Here is a 14,131-nt window from a genome sequence, read left to right as displayed (position 1 = left end):
AGTTTCTATTGTTATTAAGAGAGAGGACTTTTGAGGAGCAGTATTTGAAAAGCAGTGTTCTGTAAAGTTAGGCAGGCAGGAGTAAATAAAATAAGTGGGGAGAATCCAAGAAAGTGGAGACAAGTAGATCTCTCATCTAAAATTGTCAAAGAGCCAGGTGTGGTGGCGTCCCCCTATAATACCAGTGGCTCAAGAGGCCAAGGCAGGGGCATCACAAATTCAAGCCAGCCTTAGTAGCTTAGTGAGGTCCTGTCTCAAAGTAAAAAAAAAAGAAATTAAAAGGGGCTAGGGTTGTGGCTCAGTGGTTAAGTACCCATGGGTTCAATCCCCCGTACATATAAATAAATAAATAAATAATCAAAGAAGTAGATGGAGGAGGAAAAAAAGAAAAAGAACAATATATCCTGTGATCAAAATGCCACCTGAAACTGAGGTAAGCTAAAAAGGGAATTTTATTGGCAGTAAGTCTAGAAATAATTCTATCTTCAGTTACTACCATAGTCAGCTCAAAAAGTGTTACCAGTACTTGAGTTTTCTCTCACATTCAGTTCACCTTTCTGAGAATGGCAATAAAATGGAATGACGTAGATACTGCCTTTTGAGCCCCATCCAGAGAGGTTGGGATTAGGAAGGAGGAAGGCAGTCTAAGAAGACTGAAACCCCTAGACCCCTGAATGGCAACCTCATCTCTCTCCACATCATCTATTAATCCACCTTGAACTCTGCTATGGTCTCCCTTTTGGCAGAAGGTAGATGCTTTATTTACTACAGTGGTTCTCCAACTCTGTTGTGCATCAGACTGACTGGAAGAACCTGTTAAAACATATTGCCACCCACCAGTGCTAGAAATTCTGATGCAGGTCCAACCAGGTGATACTGATAGTTCAGGTCCAGGAGCCACTATAGCACACACTCCATAACTCCTTATATATACCTCATAGTGTGTAAATAACAGTGCATGAAGTAACACTCTGAAGGAAGAAATATAAGTATGTGTAATCTGCAGATTGGCTTCTAAAACAACCTTGATAATGTATCATTTGAAATCAGGAGGAAGGATATTAGATATCCATTTACATACTGGTTTCCTACAGAAAAGCACCAAGTAAAGAAAACAATTGGGAAGCTTCCTTATTATTTTTTTTTTAAAGATACCAACTTAAATTCATTTTTTAGTACTGTGGCAAACACGAGCAGTCACAACACAATAGCCATATGATAGTAACAATGACCTTGTTTTGACAGCTAGTGTGGATATTTGTGTACCTATCTGTAGTGCCTGGTTGTTAATGCTACAGATCCCCTAGTTAAAACTCTTTCTAGCATTAGAGGTGGAGCTAGGGTTTTGCTTTCCTCCTTTGGTGTCTCTTATGCATAAGAACTTCAGAGATCCTCACTACAGGAAATTCTCACCTCTGCTCCCTTCAGGAATACTGACCTGGAAGACATAACCTCTGCGGTCCCAGCTTCATAAGAAGTCTCAGTTAATATTAGCCATGAAGAAGAATTCCCAAAAGAAATGTTATATACTATAGATTTTTTTTCAGTTTGGCTTTATACTCTTAACTTTGTAAAATCATATGTTTTATTTTTATGGTGTTCTACCAACTTTATGATGTAAAAAGGTCTTCTAGGAACAGAATCCCAAATTAAATAGCACTGCACCTATAGGAAATGGTCTTTCAACTTATGACACGTCAATCTGTGACCATTATTCAGGAACTAATTAAGTAGCAAGTCAGACAGGCTGCCAACACCATGTGTCATGGATCTTTGATGTCACTTGAAAGCAGTCAAGGTGAATATTAAGTTCTTGAATACCAGGTTCAACTGTGTATTTACACAAGGAAATTATATCCCTTTCTCCCCAATACCTTCAATATAAATCATATTCCTTTCTCTCTCATGCAGTTCAATGTAGAAATCTTTGCCAAATTTAATAGAGGCCTTTATGATGGGCCTTTGATGTTGGGAACTAGACTATCTTTGTCTCCTACACCCAGAAGAACTAGAAGACAAGGTGGTATGAAGCTATCAGCATTTCTTCCACCCTCACTTCGCATGTGTGCAGTCAAACATGTCACTCAGTAAACTGCTGAAGGGAACATGTCTCTAAGTGAATGGCTGAGATGGAGTTGGTGTTGCAATGGAGCAGCAGTCAGGAGTGATTTCTGCCAAAAGGTCATTTCTAGTTGAGTCTGGACAAAGAGTCTATTGTCCTGTACCTTTAACAGCTATCTATCTGTCCAGTGAGAATTTGTGCTTACAATGTTGACTCTGCATCTCTGGAAGAGCTTGAAAGACCAAGCTGTTTAAAAAAAAAAAAAAAAAAAAAAAATTTCCTAGCCTGCTTCAAAGCTAAATGTATTTTCTTATGTTTTAATTATGTGGAAATTGATAATTCCAATATATTTTGTAACTTTTATTACAATTTAGTCTCCATTATAGTTAAAAATGAAATTTTCTGTTAGAAGAACCCTTTAAATGAGAAAATTGACATTATTTGGCTTCCGTACAGACCTCAAAATTATCAATTTTTCAAAACACTGATTCACTGAAGGTTTAGTCAAATACCTTAAAATCAGCTTGGGAATTTCTTTGAGAGATTTAGGAGTCTGTGAACGTGTAAGTTTGTAAGTCCATGAAAATGGAAAAGAAAAACTATGATTAAGGTAAAGCACAATTATTTAACATATAGAACATGTTGCAGGACTGACAAGTCTGAGAAGCAGTAACTCTAGCAAAGTCTGAACAACACTAACTACCATCCCAAAATAGTCTCAGTAATTTGGTGGATTACTCATTCAACACAGTGGCCTGCTTTTAGTAAATCTAGAGGACAGGGGAGGACTGGCCAAAAATAGCCCAAGAAATTCAGTTTTAAAATCTGGTGATTTTTGTCTTTTACTCGTTTGGTCTTTTAGCAGTGTTAGTTATTAACTTTTCCACCTGTTGTGTGCATAGTTAAAAATGGACTAGATGCTAGGACTTTCCCATTTTGGATTTAAGTTTAAGTACTGATGGTTTAAGCACCAGTATACTGCTTGAAAGCAGGAGTAACATAAAAAATATGACACAAAGTATGCCATATTTGCTGATTTGGATATGGTTTGTGTCATTTGGCCCAGAATGGCCTATGAAACCGTGTAATTCCCATTTCCCTGGTTCCATTCTCATGCCCACCACTACTGCTGCTCCTTCCACTTTGTGCTTTTCTCCATCTATACAGGACTTCTTGAGATCCTGCTCCAGTAGCTTGTCCTTGCCTCAGGGCCTTTGTACTTGCTCCTCCCTCTGCCTTGAATGTCCCCTACGAATTTAACCCTGAAGATTACTGCCATGACTGTTTCCTCTGACTCTCAAAAAGATAGCATGAGATGTGCACACTCCTAACATCCCCTTTAGCAATCACCCTACTTTTAAGGTCCCCGTAGCACTTCAAACTACCTGAAATTATGTTTGTATTTATTTGTCCTCATTAGAATGTAAGACTCCAGGCAAGGGCTATAGCTCAGTAGTAGAACACATGCTTAGCATGCTTGAGGTCCTAGGTTCAATCCCCAGGACCCCCTACCCTGCCATCAAAAAAAAGTAAGGCTCCAAGAGGGGACTCGTGCCTTGTTTTCTGTTATTTTCCAAAGGCCTAGCTTAGAAAGCAGTCAATAAAAATTTGTTGAATAAATGATGAAGTCCTTTTTATCCTTCAGGGTCTTCTTACATACCTCATCTGTAATTTTCTGAGGTAGAATTAATCCCTTTTATATATTTATTGCCTAAGCACTTGGTATATTGCTGTCAGAGCCCAGCACACAGGAGATTGAGTTGAGCATCATAGATCCTTCTTTTTCTCTTACGATTATGAACTCTTCGACAGTGGGGACTTCTTATTAGTAATATTTATACTACTAACATCCCTAAGACAAAATAGGCTATCTGCATTTTTTTTTTATATTTATGTTTCTCCTTTTCATTCACCCAGCAAATATCAGTGTGTAGTAGGCGCTGACACAGTGATCAGTACTGCAGCTCCTGCCCTCATGAAGTTGAACATTCTTCCCTTTCTTGGTTTCTGAATTCAGACTTTGATAAACCCATAAAATTTTTAATTATATAAAACAATAGGAGGGGTGATTGGGTAGATGAGTCTGGTTTTGGTCATGCTGAATTTGAGATGCCTTTGAGATATCAGAGAAGAGAGATTAGGTAAGCAGTTGGTTAAGAAGTCTGAAAGAGATAAAAGTTTCTGAGTCATAAGCTGTAGGTGGTATTTAAGCTTTGGTTGCAATAGTCTTTGTAAGGTGAGAGTTTGGAATGAGAAGAGAAAGGGATCTCAAGATCAAGCCATGAGAAATTCATCTTTCAGGGAACTAGATAATGGTAGATAACAGAAAAAGCAGCCAGAGGTAGGAAGGAAACTAGGCACTGTTTTGTCATGGAATCCAAGAGGAAAAGAATATGTGAACAAGGAAGGAATGGGCCACAGTAGTCTTGAAGAAAGCCTTGGAAAATATCATTGGATTTTGTGACTTAGAATGAAAGAACAGAAGTCAAATGGAACAGTTGGATGTGAGTGGAAGAAGAAAAAGCGTGAACATTCATTTTGTACATCTAGAGAACCACATTGATATGGGGGAGACAGAAAAATTGACATTTAAGGAAACAATGCAATGAGCTTGCCATGCATGAGAGGGGGCAACCCTCAACTCCTGCCTGGAAAGAGGGAGAAGAAGGTAGAGAAGTGGGAGGGCTTTATGGAGGAATGGGTGCTTTATGGATCCACTGTGCACAGAGTGATGAAAATGAATTTGTCAAAGGAGGAGAGGAAGCGCATGTGCAGAGGCATGAGGTGTGAGACCATGTGTCTTATTCAGAATTACAGCCAATCTGACTTGGAACACGGAGTGCCTTTGAGAACTGACAAGAGATTGATCCTAGAAAGGACTCAGGAGTATATTGCTGTCAGAGCCCAGCACACAGGAGATTGAGTTGAGCATCATAGATCCTAGATGTATCTAGGATCCTAGAGTATCATAGATTTAGTGTAAACACTAGATCCTTTCACACTAAGGTATTTAAGCATTTGCAGATTTCATAAACACTGATTGCTGAGCAAGTTTTATAAAATTTGTCAGTACCCATGCTTCTCAGTTCACCTCCGGAAATGTCCTTATTGTCAAAAATCAGGAATTACAGACTTTCTGAAGTGAAAACAAAATTTTTTCAAAAATTTTTAAATGACTTTATAATATTCTAGTCCATAATAAGTTTGCTCATCTTTTTATGTGAAATTATCTTAGTCAGTTTTCCCTTGGGTAAAACATTGACCTTGACCTTGACCACCACATACATCTTAACTTCCACCCTGTTTGAGAGTGTGGTGTCTGTTGGTGATAGTAGTGACCTACAGCATCATAACCAGACTTGCATTATGGGAAGAGTACAGCCTATTCTCTGTATGTAAGGGTTTCTTATTCATGGATATAGCCAACCGTAGATTGAAAATATTTGGGGAAAAATTGCATCTGCACTGAACATTTTTTGTAAGCTGGCTTTTTATCTCTATGACCAAAAGCCCTGACAAGAAAACTTGGAGGAGGAAAAGTTTGAGACACACAGTTTCTGAGGTCTCAGTCCATGGTCACCTGACTCCATTGCTCTGGGCCTGAGATAAGGCAGAACATCATGGTGGAATGGTATGGCAGAGGAAATCTGCTAAAGCTCATGATAGCCAGGAAGTAGAGAGAAACCAGGGATAAAATATAATCCCCAAGAGCATGCCCCCAGCAACATACTTTTCTAGCCACACCCCACCTATCTACAGTTACTATCCATTCAAATTATTAATGGATTAATCCACTGAGGTTATAGCTCTCATATTCTAATGATTTCACCTCTGAACATTCTTGCATTGCCTAACGTGAGCTTTTCAGGGGATACCTAATATCCAAACCATAACACATATACAGATTTTTTTTCCTATCATTTTCTAAACAATACAATGTAACAAGTATATCTATGTAACATTTACATTGTGTTAGACATTATAAGTCAAGTATATGGTAGAATATGCATTAGTTGTTTATAAACACTAGATCCTTTCACACTAAGGTACTTAAGCATTTGCAGATTTCAGTATCCACAGAGGGTCCTAGAAACAATCCCCCACAGACTGAAGGACAACTGTACTATATTGTATGATGGGGCGTGGGTTGAAGGTGGAGAAAACCACAGACAGGAGGCCATCTTGGTGATCTAGGTGTGAAATAATGAGCACTAAAACTTTAAGCAATGGGGATATTGAGATTTAGGAAATAGAATTGGCACAACTTGTGGATGACCTCATACAATGTGGAAAATGAAAGAGAACTTTAGAGTGATTCTTCCAGTGTTTTACTTGGGCATTGAAATTGGCAATACAGAAAAGAGAAATCTGTTTGTTGGGGCTGGGGGTTGCACTTCTGTTCCAAGGTGTTTACTCAATAGAAGGCTTGTAAGGAATTGAGGATGTAACATTCAGCCACATGCTGAGATCTGATTTTAATTGGATCTGAGTCTTGAAAGAGCTTGGAGTGGAAGTCATCTGCATGTAAGTGGCCCCTGAAGCTTTGGGAACAGATGAAATGGCTCAAAAGTAGAATGCTGAGTTTTGGGACAAGATCTTGGAAAATATCAACATTTAAAAGGAGGGCAAGATGAAAAAGTTCTGAGAAAATAGTGAAGGATCTATAGAGGGACAAGAGATCCAACAGGGAGAAAATAAAAGGGAATTTCAGAAATAACCAGCAGTACCCAAATGCAGCAGTCAATTTATGCAAATAGTGCCTGAAAGATGTGCACAGAATTTGGTGGGTCTTTGGTTATTAAAGTTATTGTGACCTCTTATGAGGGCAGACTTAGTAGAAGGCACAAAACAGATTTAGCTGGAATGAAAAGTGATAGCAAGGAGGCTGAAGGTTTAGCTCAGTAGTAGAGCAATTGCCTAGCATGAGCGAGGCTCTGGGTTCAATCCCCAGCACTACAAAAAAAGAAGAGTGCCAGCAAGTGCACTTGACCATGCTTTCAAGAAGCTGAGCTTTGAGGGAATAGCAGGGAGAGTATGCTAACCAGGAAGACATTCAGGGTCATCAGGGATAGTTGTTATAAGTGGTTTTGGTTTGTATTTAACAAGCATATTTATATGCTAAGGAAGAACCAGTAGAGGCGAAGAGTACCAAGCTGCTGCCTTACATATAGGAAGTATGTTATTAAAGTATTTATTTCACAAATGACTTCTTACTGTTAAGTTCCTCAGTCTTCAATTTTATAGGTAAAATTTGTGTTCTGTGGGCTACATGTTTTGTGTTATCATGGTTTTATTAATATTTGGGGGGGTATATTTTTCAGCCTCAGAATATTCTGCTGACAAGTGACTCTCCATTGGGTGACGTTAAGATAGTTGATTTTGGCCTTTCAAGAATAATGAAGAACAGTGAAGAGCTACGAGAAATTATGGGTACTCCTGAATATGTGGGTAAGTATTTGAAAGAGTGAGATGGTTTTGTGTTTAACAGCAGGCATCGCCTTCATCAGGGAACTCACATTCAAAGGGGGCCAGCCATCTGCTATATTAAAATTCCTCCATCAAAGATTCATTCCTGGACTGGGGATGTGACTCAGTGGTAGAGTGTCTGCTTAGCATGCACGAGGCCCTGAATTTGATCCCCAGGACCGCACACACACACACAAAAAAAAAAATTAACTAATTCCTGTGGATTAAATTTAAAAATGGAACACTTTCAAGAGTAAAATACCAAATTGGTGGTGCTTTTCCTATAAGACTAAAAAAGTTTGCTTTTTTTTTTTTTTTTTGGTGGCCTCGTGGATGCTTAAGCAAGTGCTATGGACTGGAGTGGGACAGAAGAGGTGTGGGTGCTCTGAGAGAGATTTCAAGTCTATTATTATAGACGATATGATGCCCAATTAGATGGTGTGAGAAGAGAAAGGTCTCAAAAATTGTCAGTATAAACTGCAGTATTTAGGCATTCAAATATTTTTTAAATACTAGGACTCAACCACAAGGGTGGAAATATGAAAAGTTAACTACAAACATCTAGTTTAGACTTCATATTAATTCATACTAATTTGAATTATAGTGTTAATTTACTTTGTTTTAACCCAAACCTTGATGATAGTGCTTTATTAGTTTCTAAGGCTTACTTTAATTTTTTACCTCTATGAGCAAATTAGGCATTTTTTCCACAAAACTAAATATTTTCTTCTGTTTTTGATACTAGCTCCTGAAATCCTTAGTTATGATCCTATCAGCATGACAACAGATATGTGGTAAGAGTTATTTATGAAAGAAAATTTGATAAAATTGGTTTCAAGAGGGGCTGGGGTTGTGGCTCAGTGGTAGAGCGCTCGCCTAGCACAGGGTTCGATCCCTAATACCACATAAAAATAAATAAATAAAGATTGTGTCCAACTACAACTAAAAAATAAATATTTTTTAAAAATTGGTTTCAAGAAATTAATATGATACTAAGTTTTCTTTTATTTTCTTTCTGATTTAGGAGCATTGGAGTGTTAACCTATGTCATGCTTACAGGAATATCACCTTTCTTAGGTGATAATAAACAGGAAACATTCTTGAACATCTCGCAGATGAATTTAAGTTATTCTGAGGAAGAATTTGATGTTGTGTCTGAAACCGCTATTGACTTCATCAAGAGACTTTTAGTTAAGAAACCAGAGTAAGTATTAATATTCATCTTTATCTTCTTTTTTGATGGGAGGGAGGGAAGCCGAGAAATGAACCTATGGCTGTGGCACATGTTAATAAGCATGTCCTCTACCATCAAATTATACCCCAAGCCTGATTTTTGTCAATTTTTGAGTGGTCTTCTCTGAACAAAAGTATTCCAACAACTGAAATCCCAAAATGAAGACACAAAAATGTAGACATAAAGCTAAATTAACCAGACACTGTGGTGCAAGCCAGTAGCCATTTGGAAGGCTGAAGCAAGAGGATTGTAAATTTGTCTTGGCAATTTAGTGAGACAGTGTCCCAAAATAAAAAATAAAAGGACTGGGGATATAGCTCAGTGGTAACATGCCACTGGGTTCAGTCCCCCGGTATCTAAATAAATACAGCTGGGAATTTATCTCAGTGATAGTGTGTCTTTGAGTTTAATCCCCAGTATTGTAAAACAAACAGGAAAAAAGAAACTAGATGGAACTCTTGGCCTAATATATGTGTTGAAAGGAAAACTGATAAAAATGAATAACATATTGACCTGTACTGCACACCTCATTATACTAGAATTTAAATATTAATTAGAAAAATTTTATTATTGCAGATGTGTCACTATTCATTAGTAGAAATTGACAGTGAAATGACAGCCAGTCCTTAGTAGATAGTTTCTGTCTGATCCTGGTCTCTCAAGAGAGCTTTTTAGAGAAAATACTATTTTACTTAAAAATACTATTTTTCAACATTATGGACAATTATACTCAAATTTTCAAAACTTATTGTTTTATTCAGATTTCACAGTAAACCTTGTGCTCTGAATTTCAGTTGAAGTTTTTATGTTGTCTTATGTATGAAATGTTTGTCTTTATACAGAGATCGAGCCACTGCTGAAGAATGTCTAAAACACCCATGGTTGACACAGAGCAGTATTCAAGATCCTTCTTTTAGGATGAAAGAGTCATTAGAAGAAGCAAATGCCTTCCAACAAGGTGATTCTGTGCCTGAAATTAAAGCAGATACTGAGAAACCAGAAACTGAGGAATCGCTTGTGACAGAGGAGTTAATTGTAGTTGCTTCGTATACTTTAGGACAATGCAGACAGTCTGAAAAAGAGAAAATGGAGCAAAAGGCCATCTCCAAACGATTTAAATTTGAAGAACCTTTGCTACAAGAAATTCCAGGAGAATTTATTTACTGAGCAGTATTTCCCTTTAAAACTTTTAAGATTTCTACATTGAAAACATTATTATTATTTATGGACCTCTGGCCAAATGGTACATGTACTAGAAGTGGATATCAAAGTATCACTGATATAAGCAAAAATAATTTTGTTAAACTTGTGGAGTTAGATCAATCAAGCCAGATTTGTAGAAGTTGCCAACCTGAAGGTTAACAGGTAAAGTTCTCTGTTTCAATGTTATTTTTAAGAAGGGAGATGTTTGAACCTTTTAATTCTACATCCTGTTTCTCTACAATGAGAATTTGTGTACAAAGATGTTTGTATTCACTTTTCTTTAAAAATCCAAGTAAAAGTGCCAAAATTACATCACTGATAAATCTCTTTTGCATTATTCATGTGTTTCTCTATTTGTATGTACATATGTTGATAACTTTACTAAAATACTTTTTTACTTTGGATAGAGGGACAAGATTTTAAATAGACATCTTCTAAATTGTTGAGACATAGAATACCATCATTATGGTATTACAATGTCTTATTTTTGTGTTTTATTACTTTACATTGACCTGATTTGGCTTCTCACTCTCTGTTTTTGCCTAATGTTTATAACCATCCGTGGCTTTTTTTTTTTTTTTCCCCTCTTCAACATTACAATAAGAGAAGAGACTATTTTTTACCTCTGAGATTATTCTGGTCTCCAAGATCTGGCTTGGTAAGCCAAGAATGTTAAACAAGTATCATCTCTTCAACCATTCCCTTTGTTGTCACACCATTCTCTTCTGTCCTCTCTCCCAGGCTGTGCTCCTACTACCTCCTTGCCTCTCTCCCATACTCATCACTTAATTTGGGGCACTCACAGGTATCAGTGTGATCTGATCAGCACTTTGATTGCTTTGATCAGTGACAAGATGATATTATATTGTTTTAATCCCAAAGTTAATGAAATCTTCTAGAAGAGAGAAAGGAGAAATACAAAGCATAGTCAGAATGGTCACTGAGCCACTACGTCTGTTGAGTTTATCAGCCCTCAAACTATACCAGGAAACATAAAATGCCAAAATATTTGTAATCCTTTGCTTTCATTCATTTAAAAAAAAACTGACATTGGATATTTTGTCATTAGGGAGGTACCTTATCCCAAAAGACTTAACTTTAGGTCAGGATGTAGCTCAGCAGTGAGGCTCTGGGTTCAATCCTCAAGATCAAAAAGGGGGAAAAAAAATCCATGTGTGTGTGTGTGTGTGTATATATATATATGTATATGTATGAATACATACACAAGACACACAATAGAGTTTGAGACAGAAGGATCATGTAAGCCCACAAGTTTGAGACCAGTCTGGGTAACAGAGCAAGACCCTATCTCTAAATAATAAAAATAATGAAAAATGGAAATGTAAAAAAGTGTATACTATATTACTTAAAATAACTAAATATCCTCACACAAAAAAGTCTGAGTCCTTATTTATGTTTTCTTAGGCTGAGTGTTTTATATAAATTCTCATTAATACAGCTTGTCTGTCATCTGTATACTGTGTACACTGAAGCCACACCTGTGCTCCACACTAGGACTGACTCAGATGTTTCCCTTTGTAGTCTGACTAGGGTGTCACACAAAGCTCTCTGCCTAGCACTTCTCAAATGTCAAAATCACAACACTGACAGTACCTAAGCTCCAGTTTTATAATAATAGTGTATTGTGCTAGACATTTATACACCATCTATAATCTCATCTAGCCCGGCTAGGCAAAACTGCCAGAGTACCTGATATTGTTAGACATCATTGGAATGAAATTGATTGTGTAGTTCAGACAGTTGCTCTGTTTTGTCACTAAACTGGCTTAATTATATAGTTTCTTGGAAAGTAGCTTTTTTTCCCCCTGCTCCAGTACAGGGGATTGAACTCAGGCTCTACCACTGAGCTACGTCCCCAGCCTTCTTATTTTTTATTTTGAGAAAGGGTCTAAGTGTGCCAAGCTGGCTTTGAATTTGATATCTTTCTGCCTCAGCCTCCTGGGTCTCTGGGATTATAGGTGTGAACCACCTTGCACAGCAGGAAACTAGCATCTCCAAACAAGCTCTAAAAGGGGAAAGAGGTAACTCTTCCATCCAGTGAAAACCCATGGTCACAAAGTTAAGACTCAAGTAAGTCTTGAAAGAAGTAAAACATAGTTTGAGGCAAATATATTTAAATATCTTTCATAGAAATAGGGAATATGTGACCCCCCCCAAAAAAAAAAATTGCTGTTGAGTGACACTTGTATGTACTTGATAGATTTGTCCAGTTGTGAAGCCAGAATCATTTGGACTTTTTCAAAACTGTTTGGTATTACATTCAGAGTGAATATATTTAATGTAATTATTCCATTTATTTTTAAAAATGTTTTTTCTTTTAGTTAGCCAGTTTGCATCCTTAGCTACTTTTGTTTTGGTACTGGGGATTGAACCCAGGGACAACTTAACCACTGAGCTACAGACTGGCCTAGATCTGCGATCCTCCCATCTCAGGCTCCAGAGCCACTGGCATTACTGGCCCTTAGCTATTTTTGTACCTTAAGTTTTATGGTGCTTTTTTTAAAAGCCCTCAGAATATACTTATGAAGGTATATTGATACTTTTTGGTTTGCATGTTATAAAGAGAGCCTGAAGAGCCTTCAAGTATTAGACCAAATAAAATCTTTCTCTTAATGACTTGCCAAGCAGCACTGTATTCATCTAATGCTATTAATACTCATTTTTCTATGACCAAATTTATAAAGGACTAAACAGTACTGTTAGTTTATTGATACAGTTTATAAACCCAGTTTTAATTATAATTAACAACAGGATACTTCAGTGTGATGAGATCTTTATGAAAAATGTAAAATGTGTAACTTTTATTTAGAAAAAAAAAATCGGGGGCAGGTACCAGGGATTTTTGGGGGGAACTAGGGTTCATTTTAGGATTAATGCATATTTAATTTTTTTTAAGAGACTGCCCAACAGTTTTTTGGGGGGGAACTAAGGGGTACTTTACCATTGAGCCACATCCCTAACCCTATTTTATTAGAGACAGGGTCTGACTGAGTTGCTTAGCGCCTCACTAAATTCCTGAGGCTGGCTTTGAACTCACGATCCTCCTGCCTCCACCTCCAGAGCCCAGAGATTACAGGAACCCAGCCAGAAAATTATTCTTGTGTTTTGTCATCATTTTCCCATGCAGAGTAGGAGAAAATGCTGTTCTATAGTTGTTACAAGAGGGAAGACAGATGCTGATTGTGGATTCTCTTAAACTTTTTCAGCTGACCTCAGTTTGAAGGAAAATTTATTAGAGAGGAGGTTATAAAGATCACTTGGATTCTGTTAGACAAGAGGTGAATTACAGTCCTCAGTAGTGTGTGGGGTGCGATGTGGCTCAGTGCATAGAGGCCTCAGCTATTTAGAAGTAATATATATCCTTACTGAACACCAATATGGACAGTTTTATGTGGGGAAAAATGAGCCCAAGTATCAGCAAATACATTTTAAGTTCACATTTGAAGAAATTTGAATTAGACTGATAAAATTATATTTTTAATTATTTGACTTTCGCTTCTGCTTTTACTCAGCTTCTCTGTGAGATTCATTTGCTGTGATGGTTGGTTCTTTTTTATTGCTGTGTAGTACTGTTTGAATACACCACTGTTTACGAATCTGTATTTCTATTCATGAACCCCTGAACTGTCTTAGTTTTGAGCTATTATGAATAAGCTGCTATAAATATTTTTGAACAGAGACTTTTATGAACATGCTTTTGTTACTTTCAGATTGAAAAACTAGGAATAGGATCACTAGGTCTTAGGATGAACGCATATTTAATTCTTTTTTGAGAGACCGCCCAACAGTTTTCTAAAAGGGTTGTACTATTTCCTGTTCCCACCAACACAATGTATGAGTGGCACAAAGAATTGCTGATGTTTGTTGTTATCCATCTTTTTCATCCCACCCACTCTCCTGGTTGGTTATGTGGTGTATCTCATGGTGGTTTAATTTGCATTTCCCTGATGACTAATGACATTTTTTTCATGTGCTTATAAATGATTCTTTTGTCCATTCCTCCCCACCTTTTTAATTGGTTAATAAGACTCCTTTATACATTCTGCATATAAGTTCTTTTTTTCAGTGCTAGGGATCAAACCCAGGGCCTTACAGTATAGGCAAGCACTCTACCGCTGAGCTACACTTCAGCATGCTACAAATCT

General features: G+C 37.3%; 1 protein-coding gene across 1 annotated transcript in view; it reads left to right on the top strand.

Moving 5' to 3' along the window:
* STK17A (serine/threonine kinase 17a) overlaps positions 1-10,288 on the top strand; it is a 29,047-nt gene extending 18,759 nt beyond the window's left edge. Inside the window, exons 4-7 of the mRNA XM_081286885.1 lie at positions 7,384-7,510; positions 8,274-8,322; positions 8,553-8,732; positions 9,605-10,288. Of these exons, the coding sequence (XP_081143011.1) occupies positions 7,384-7,510; positions 8,274-8,322; positions 8,553-8,732; positions 9,605-9,929 (681 nt within the window). The 3' untranslated portion in view covers positions 9,930-10,288. The remainder of the gene's footprint in view (positions 1-7,383; positions 7,511-8,273; positions 8,323-8,552; positions 8,733-9,604) is intronic.
* The last annotated feature ends 3,843 nt before the right edge of the window (positions 10,289-14,131 follow it).

This window comes from Spermophilus citellus (genome assembly GCF_964194105.1).
Source record: "Spermophilus citellus genome assembly, chromosome: 3".
Taxonomy (NCBI): domain Eukaryota; kingdom Metazoa; phylum Chordata; class Mammalia; order Rodentia; family Sciuridae; genus Spermophilus; species Spermophilus citellus.
Note: the sequence above shows the minus strand (reverse complement) of the source record. Positions and strands in the feature narration are given on the sequence as shown.